A 7982-nucleotide genomic window follows, 5' to 3' on the forward strand; every position below is an offset into this window, starting at 1 on the left:
TTAGGATAAGTATTTGTATGCTACAAAAGTGAGCATATTTGCATGTGATAGGCTACTATTGCATGTACTCACCGTACTTCAGCCTCCAGAGGGCATGCGACCGCGCTACGAGCCATGTTATGACAAGGTTCGCGAAGGGGCGCCTACGGAGAACGCCAGGCGGCGGCGCACAATCGCGCTTAGTCACACTAGCAGGGATCGCCTCGTCTGGTAAGTCAACGTTTTGTCTCATATGCATATATAAAGTCGTTCTTACCATGTTTTGAGCCCAGGGAACGGCAACACATTTGGTGCACCCAAGCCTGGGCTTTCGGGCCGGGCTCAGGCTTGACTTCATCTCAAGCCCGGCCTTGAGCCCGCTGCCAGGCCTGGCTTGGGTCAGGCTTTTTTGGGCCGGGCTTGACGGGCTTGTGGGCTTTGAGCCGAGCCCGCACATCACTAGTTGCGAGATTAAGGTGAATCCGCGCGAGGTTGAGCAAGTTTAAGATCCCTCTGCGCGAGTTTTTGATCATGGCACGCGAGCTTACGATCCGCCTGAGCGAGTTTATGATCGTGGCCCGCGAGTTTACAATCAGCCGGAGCGAGTTCATGACCAGGGCCTGCGAGTTTACAATCAGCGAGTTTATGATCGTGGCCCGCGAGTTTACAATTGGCCCGAGCGAGTTTATGATCGCGGCCCGCGAGTTTACAATTAGCCCGAGCGAGTTTATGATCGTAGCACACGAGTTTATGATCACTGCACCCGAGATTTCGATCAGTCTGAGCGAGATCAAAATCATGACACACGAGTTTAGAGTCCGTCAGAGCGAGTTTAAGATCATGCCGCGCGAGTTTAGGATCGGTCAGAATGAGACCAAAATCATGGTGCGCGAGTTTATGCTCGGCTTGAGCGAGTTTGAAACCATGGGACGCGAGTTTACGACCAATCTTGGCGAGTTTAACATCCTGGTGTGCAAGTTCAAAGTCAGGGTGCACGAGACGAAGGCTTAAAATTGCGAGTTTATTTCAAATTGCAAGTTGGATGAACGAGCTCAATGCATGACAGTTCGAGTTTTAGAGCGTGGCATTAGGGACACGGATGTGAACCGAAGTGCACGTACGTGCACTTCAATGCGTACATGAGCGTTTATGCAAGTTCCAGTTTTTACATAGCTTCCCAGTTTTGGTCTGCTTATGTTGCACTTTAGCTCACATGATTGCATGGTCGTGCACGTACGTGCACTTCGGTGTATAAGGAGCGCTCATGCGAGTTCCAGTTTTTCCAAAGCTTCCCAGTTTTGTTCTGCTTACGTTGCACTTTGGCTTACGTGAGTGCATGGCTGTGCACGTACGTGCGTGTGCTCGCATTTGCGTGCGGCCTCGTGCAATCTCGTGCACTGTGTTGCGTGCACGCGCACCTTTCCTGGGCGTCTCAGATTGAGAACGAGTTTCATCGTGTTCGAGTTTGTGATCTGCTTATTTTTGTCCATCCCCAACCTTCATAAAAAGGACTAAGGATAGTCGCAAGGATATTGCCGGCACATATTCGATAATGTCGTAGCAGGAACCTTGGATGCCGTAGTACCATAGAATGCGGCTTCGGATGTTATATGAATGATGTTGTGCATGCAAGAGCTCACCGGGTAAGCATCATTTCAATAACTCAGTTCGACGATCGGGGGGTCCGAGTCTCGGAAGAACAAACATGAACTGAGAATGGTCCTGCGCAAAAGCGACAACGTGCCGCTAGCCAGACAGAAATGACGCCATTGTCGCATGTTAACATGTTAGTTCAAGGCCCTCGGTGAGTTTCCATATCGAAGTCGTCTGGGGGCGGCTGGCCGACTGCATGCACAGAGGGCCAGCTCACAGGATGGCCGCGCTCGAGGCTACGATGCGGACTACGGTATATTCAGTAAGATATACGTGACCTATGAAACAAAGATACTTACGCTCAAAGGAGGGAAGGTTTTGAGGCGTAGGAGAGGTTGAGCTCTCGCTACTGGCGAAAACAGATTCACGGAGATAACCGCGCCACAAAGTGATAAATCACGTGTTTTCTGCAGAGCTCGATCGGCTTGGACCCGGGCCACCGTGACTCCCATGTCCAATCCAAAGACAGCGGACGCCTCAGACGTTCGCACCCATGATGGCAGAACGTATACAGTACTCACTCGACGCTGACGTCGCTTGACCAAGGCATCACCTTCGTGATAGCCAGGCCAAGCTAGCGCTGTATAAAATTCGGCCGGTTCGATTTCGCTTTCAGACTCGCCTTTCGACCCACTTCGTCTTGAGCCTTCAAACTCGCGTTGACGATATTGTCCGCGGTCCTTGCCGGGCTTCCGCTGCCCCTGGTCGTGCTGTGCCGGGAGCCGTCCAAGCTCCAACGTGATGCGCTTCCCCATCAATTCGCACTCAGAGTGCCCACGCTTTCGCTCGACGTGTCGAGCTGCCCCGGTAAGTCGCTCATTCTTTGGAGTGACAGCGGTATCTCATAAGTTTCAGGATATTCTTCGAGCGCGCTGCGAGAGACGGACACTGGGCTGGCCGCTCAGCTCAACCTGGCCGTCCCTGCTTGCAGCGCGTTCGGGCAGGATATTGCAAATCTTACCCTGGAAGTTACCTACGATTCTGATACGAGGTAAGAGAATTTACTTACAACTTTCTTTAATAGCCTGAGCTTACCCGTGATAGGCTCCATGTAAACATTCTTGACACCGCCAATTCCCAATTCACCATCCCATCTTTACTGATCGACCTTCCGGGAAAGCCAACTTCATTCACAAAAACAGTTCCGACCTCGTCTTCAAATATAAATCCTCCTCCTTTACCTTCTGGATCACCCGCCGCTCCCAGCCAGATGCGTAGCCCCTGTTCGACACCCGGATCTCGTTCCTTCCCCCCACGCCCATCCCGCCCATGATCTCGACGGACAACTCCACCGCGCTCGACAGCTTCCCACTCGTGCTTGAATACCAGTACTTGCAGCTCACGCCTGCGCCTGCGCTCGGGACGAACATCTATGGCCTGAGAGAAGTCGTCGCGAGCAGCGGCTTCCGCAGAGATGTCGGCGCTGATGGCGGTGTCGGGACGATCCAGACGATGTGGGCGCAGGATATTCCTGATACTATTGAGCAGAAAGTATGGGTACCCTTCCTCGTTTGCCAGGAGTGCGCGGCTGATTCATCTCTATAGCTATGGCTCGCACCCGATCTACCTAGAGCACCGCTACAACGCCACGACCAAGCGTTCACAGACGCACGGCGTCTTCCTCTTCAGGTGCGCCACCACCCTCTCGTCTTCCAAACATACGCTCATCGCCTACACAGCTCCGCCGGCTCCGACGACATCCTCCTGACCGCGCTGTCGTCTAATCTCTCCGTCGTCGAGTACCGCCTAATCTGCGGCACGCTCAACCTCTACTCCTTGTCCAGCCCAAGCCCATAGGAGATCGTCAAGCAGTACGGTGCACTGGTCGGCCTGCCGACGTGGCAGCCCGCCTGGGGTTTTGGCTTCCACTTGTGCCGCTAAGACTACTTCAGCCTGAGCAAGACGCGCGAAAGGTGCATCGTGGTTTTCGCTATTGTAAGGCGCGGAGGCCGAGGGGCAGGCCAAGTGATGTGAGACGATGACAATTTATATCATGCGGTGAAGAAAGTTACGTCGGACCCAAAGTCGCTCCTGCCTGAGGAGATGTGCGCCTTTATCCGTGAGCTTGTGTGTCTCCCCCTCTTGCTGGCCGTCGCGGTGCTGATGGCGTCCTCCAAGCCGCTAACAACCAGCACCGCATCCCAGTCGCAGTTACCAATCATGTCATCAAGACACTTCTGAGGCTAGCGGGAGTAGCCCTGACATGCAGCTTTTTTTTTCGCGTCTCTGCGAGCTTCAGGGTGCCCTCCGGTTCCCTCGGGAATACCAGTGAGCCTGTGGACCGTGGCCGGTTGGAGCGGGGTGAAGAAGATGTTAACGACAGTCGCTGTGAAGCGGAAGGGCTGCGAGACGGATTCGGTCCACCGAATGTGCGAGTGAAGAGGAATACGCCGGTTTGTCCACTATCTCGCGTGGAATAGCCATTGTACCATCCACAGCTGCGGATTGGGTGCGCGTTTTGTTCTATGTCTGTCAGAGCGACTTGAGGTTGACGTCTTTCAAGCAGGTTTCGATGTACGGCCATGCCACCAATGTATGGCCATCAGGAATCACCAACTTCTGCTCTGCTCAGTGCTGCCGTCGAAGTTCAAGCGGACAGGCACTTATCGCATCGCACTTCTATCCTCGCGTTTAACATCTGCTCCAATTTTGTTTCCGTTGTTTATAGGCCTCCCCAATATTTATCGATCACGAGTGGTACAACGCGTTGCCGGAAATGCAGCAGTACAGAGCCTGTTGTTTATGCATACAGGCTGTGAAATCGATGCATCAAATGTTTAATATTTGCCTTCTTTCGTCTATCGCGAGCTTTTAGTTTGACCCCCAGTGTCATAGTACCTCCATATGCGGAATCGCGGCGCTCGAATGAACAGCCCGCAGACAAACTTGAGTTCTTGACGCAAACAGCTGCGACTACCCGGTATCAATCTCGATGCTTTCGCTACCATGCAGCACGTCATATGCAAGCACGCGTATAGCAATTACTACTCAACCAGTGCTGCATAGAGCCTCTCCTTCGCGTTGGTATATAAAGATCTGCAAGCAACAGGAACACTGCCCTGTCATTCAGAGAGGAGCTGATGTAGGCGTCCCACGAAAAGGTCACGGAAGGGCGCGCGGCTGTGCGGCAAGCGGTAGAGCTTACACCAGGGGCCTTTCAGCTCGCCCTCGACGAGCAGGTGGTAGAGCCCGCAGTCGCGCGCGCCTCTGTTGCGAGGTGCGCCAGTGTACCCGACGCGTGCGGGCATATAACAGCATTCGCTCTACCATATCGGTGCGAGAGATGACGACGACCCGTTTGTTTTCCGGGAGTTGTGTGCCCTCCTCCCAGGACTCGAGCAGATATCGAACTCGACTCGAACGCCTAAATGCAGAGCTCGGCCCTGCCTTTCGGACAGGTCTGAGTCAGTGGGACCAACGGTAGTCTGCGTAGCCGGTGGCGTACTTATTCGGACGATGGAAAGGCTTGCCAGACTACAAAGAATCTGCGGTAGTGAGTTTGTGTGCGTTCAGCAGCTGGCCGGGTACGGTGCGATGGCTTACTGAAGTACGGCAGATCGATAGCTCCTGCATTTGGTGAGCTCAATATTACCCGTCTCTCTCAAACAGAAAGACGTCGTAGCGAGCCCTCCAGCTGTCGCTCACACGCGTGTTCTTCTTGGCAACGAAATGGCCGTCGCCGAGGTGCTTCAGGTACGTTGCAGCATCAGAGCCAAATTGGCCATCGTCGACGACGAGCACCTGCGGATCGCTGTCGGTGAAACTCGCAGCCATGCTCCCCGTTGGCGACCCAGCAGACCTGGTTTGTGCAGAAGTTGCGATTCGCGCTAGCCAGTCGCTCAAAGCGGCCTTCGAAGCTTTGTCGAGGGGCGTCGACAGGGCGAGCGCACGCCAGAGCCCGTCCCCGCCGTACACAAGGCGCGCCGCACCATTTCTGATTGCGACGCGCATTACGAAAGCGTGGTACACGGGAATTCACGCGACGTCGGGGAAGATGTGCTGGTAACAACCTCTTCGTGCATGCTAGCGCGCCGAAGCCGCTCTCGCCAAGAATCAGTGGAAAGCAAGTAGACCGGCCGACAACTCCTGTCAAGGCGGCTGTGATGATAGTAGGCTGGCTTTGTGCCGTTTTTATCCCATCTCTTCCCGGCAGAGGAGCAGCCTAGGATGGCCCGCCGCGGCAGAGCACAGACTCGATGCAGGGACGCCACGATGGTGCAAAGAGACGCGTTAGTCAGAAGCTGTCTTGAGCACTTCCCGCACCAGCGTCGGCGCCCTCTCAGCCTAGTAAGATCAAGGCACGCGTGCACCATCGCTTTGCATTGAACTGTACAGCACAGACAGTTTACAAGTCCATGGTCACACCTTCGGGCGGTAAACACAAGTGCCTCCAGGCGATTGGTCCCTGGTGAATTTTATGATACCACACCTTCTCTTTTACCGGCCCAACGCTATGCAACAAATGACCTGCCACACCGTAATCAGGATGATCGTCCAGAGATTTGACAGGCAGGCCATCACAGTGCAACAATTTCCGGACTCGGATAACAACGCAGCGTCTTTTCCTGTCGTGCGGATGAATCCAAGGTTCAAGGTGCACAATGGCGATGGCTGAACACGTGTGTTGGCACACACGACGTGAGTAAGGTTTCAATCGATCGGATATCAACACAATGTACGCACCGTCTCGCGAGAAGGTCTTGACCCCGTCTGTACCGGTGTTGTAGCCCCATTGATACCCTGAGTGAGAGACAATATGCAGGTTCTCAAGCACGTCTTTGTCGTCCGTGATGCCAGGCACGAAGTACAGGGAAGATTTTCTGACTTTACTGTCCGTGCTTATTGGTAGTGCAAACGGCTGGCCAATTGAGTGGAGAAGACGCGACTTGGCTGTTAGTTTGCAACGCCACGGCTCCAAGCGCTCCATGCGGTGTATCTGGTCTTCGCTGAGCAGACCATCGTGCAGCACGGCATTACGGAACCCTGCCGAGATGGAGCTGTTGAACAGCAGAGTCACAGCCCATGGCATGCCTTTGACGAGGAGGTCATAGCCACTAGCAAAGGTCGATGGGTCGCTGTCTTTTGTAATGCGGAACCGGATCTCGCCGGCGAGGTCGTGGGCCCAGGGCGGAGGAGTGCGGTAGTAGAAGAAGCCATGCGTCCCCGGTGGAGATGGAGCATAAATCTTTGAGCCATTCGTTGTGAGGCACAAAAACTGGCGCTGCCATCGGGTACTCCGAGAGCTCGAGTCAGCGCCTTCTCGAAGATGCAGGCAGAAAGTTTTTAGACCGGAAAAATCCCGATAACAGTCGCTAGTGAGCTTGGTCGGGTCGACCGTCGCGATCGCGCCGCCCTGAGTCTTGAGAAGCACGTTATTAGTCGAAAACAAAATCATTTGCAAATGAAGGGCACTTGCTGGCAGCTCATACGTCCGCGCGCTTCCGGCCAGCCACTGGATACTGGCAGTTGCGGTATCGAAGTGTCTTGTCAAGCTTGGTCGATGGCCGTAACGATAGCGTGGTGGCTTGCAGCTTAGCATATATAGACTGCGCACAGATGAGCATGGAGCCCAAGTCTGCATCGCAAGCCAAATTTCAACGCTTTGGCTACGCCCGCCTGCTCGGCTGAATCGATCAGCGCGATTTGAGCAAGGCAAAGCAGTCTCTCGTACAAAATCAAGGAGCACTTAGTTCCAGTTAGTAGCCTCAAGCTAGAGCTTACTCGGGACCGTGAGGTTCGTCGTTGCGTGAGAAAACTCCCGTCAGGTACCGGAACAAATCGGCTTCTCGGCACTTGCCTAGCAGCTTGACCGGAGTTATAAGCCCGTGACTTGCAACTTCGGCGTTTGCCAACCTCCAGCGATAACCACCGGTGTTTGCCGGTGGTCATTGGTGTTCGCTGGTGGTCCCTGCCATATACGGGCACATCGTCGTGGGCGCTACTGAACACCGCCGTTCGTTGTCCACTGGAATCCACCGTAACACAGTGGCAACTGGTGAATACCACTGTAAATCAGTGGCAAGCAGTATAGCACGTTGGTATATATTGCTATTCAGCATGCCACACTGGTTGCCACTGGTATTTGGTACAATCAATTCACACGGCGGGTGGTGGCCACCACCAAACACTGGTGGCATACACTGGTAGCAGCCACTATTCGCCATCGTATGCCATCTATTGCTGATATGTGTTGCTTACTAGTGATTTCTGGCACTTCTCGCTGGTCTTCGGCAGAGGTGTGTGACACTATGTCACAGCATGTGACGTGCTTTCCGGGTTGGGCAGACTCTCGTAAAAAACCAATTTAAGACTAGTATCTGGCAAGTCTGGTCTCTCATTTTGTGCATAGA

The 7982-nt window shown here is 53.9% G+C and overlaps 4 protein-coding genes across 4 annotated transcripts; 2 read left to right on the top strand and 2 right to left on the bottom strand.

The window, feature by feature from the left end:
- Positions 1-510: 510 nt before the first annotated feature.
- PHACADRAFT_189419 (uncharacterized protein) lies at positions 511-990 on the top strand (the record flags this gene model as incomplete). Its single annotated transcript, XM_007389694.1, has 1 exon — positions 511-990. The coding sequence occupies one exon, from the start codon at positions 511-513 to the stop codon at positions 988-990; it is 480 nt and encodes a 159-aa protein (XP_007389756.1).
- A 1675-nt stretch (positions 991-2665) lies between these two features.
- PHACADRAFT_203524 (uncharacterized protein) lies at positions 2666-3718 on the top strand. Its single transcript, XM_007389695.1, has 3 exons — positions 2666-3152; positions 3178-3261; positions 3312-3718. The coding sequence occupies exons 1-3, from the start codon at positions 2902-2904 to the stop codon at positions 3427-3429; spliced, it is 453 nt and encodes a 150-aa protein (XP_007389757.1). The 5' UTR covers positions 2666-2901; the 3' UTR covers positions 3430-3718.
- A 1502-nt stretch (positions 3719-5220) lies between these two features.
- Positions 5221-5583, bottom strand: PHACADRAFT_189421 (uncharacterized protein; the record flags this gene model as incomplete). The annotated part of the gene is made up of 1 exon (XM_007389696.1): positions 5221-5583. One exon carries the CDS (start codon positions 5581-5583, stop codon positions 5221-5223), a length of 363 nt encoding a protein of 120 aa, XP_007389758.1.
- Positions 5584-5977: 394 nt separating this feature from the next.
- PHACADRAFT_189422 (uncharacterized protein) lies at positions 5978-7196 on the bottom strand (the record flags this gene model as incomplete). The annotated part of the gene is made up of 3 exons (XM_007389697.1): positions 5978-6243; positions 6316-6991; positions 7062-7196. The coding sequence occupies 3 exons, from the start codon at positions 7194-7196 to the stop codon at positions 5978-5980; spliced, it is 1077 nt and encodes a 358-aa protein (XP_007389759.1).
- Between the last annotated feature and the right edge of the window lie 786 nt (positions 7197-7982).

The sequence above is a fragment of the Phanerochaete carnosa genome, assembly GCF_000300595.1.
Source record: "Phanerochaete carnosa HHB-10118-sp unplaced genomic scaffold PHACAscaffold_1, whole genome shotgun sequence".
Classification (NCBI taxonomy): domain Eukaryota; kingdom Fungi; phylum Basidiomycota; class Agaricomycetes; order Polyporales; family Phanerochaetaceae; genus Phanerochaete; species Phanerochaete carnosa.

Excerpts from the sequence above, each read along its gene's own strand:
- PHACADRAFT_203524 (XM_007389695.1), top strand. The coding sequence starts at position 2,902 with ATGATCTCGACGGACAACTCCACCGCGCTCGACAGCTTCCCACTCGTG. Across the intron at positions 3,153-3,177 it reads CCCTTCCTCGTTTGCCAGGA|CTATGGCTCGCACCCGATCT; the intron begins GTGCGCGGCTGA and ends TCATCTCTATAG. Across the intron at positions 3,262-3,311 it reads CACGGCGTCTTCCTCTTCAG|CTCCGCCGGCTCCGACGACA; the intron begins GTGCGCCACCAC and ends TCGCCTACACAG.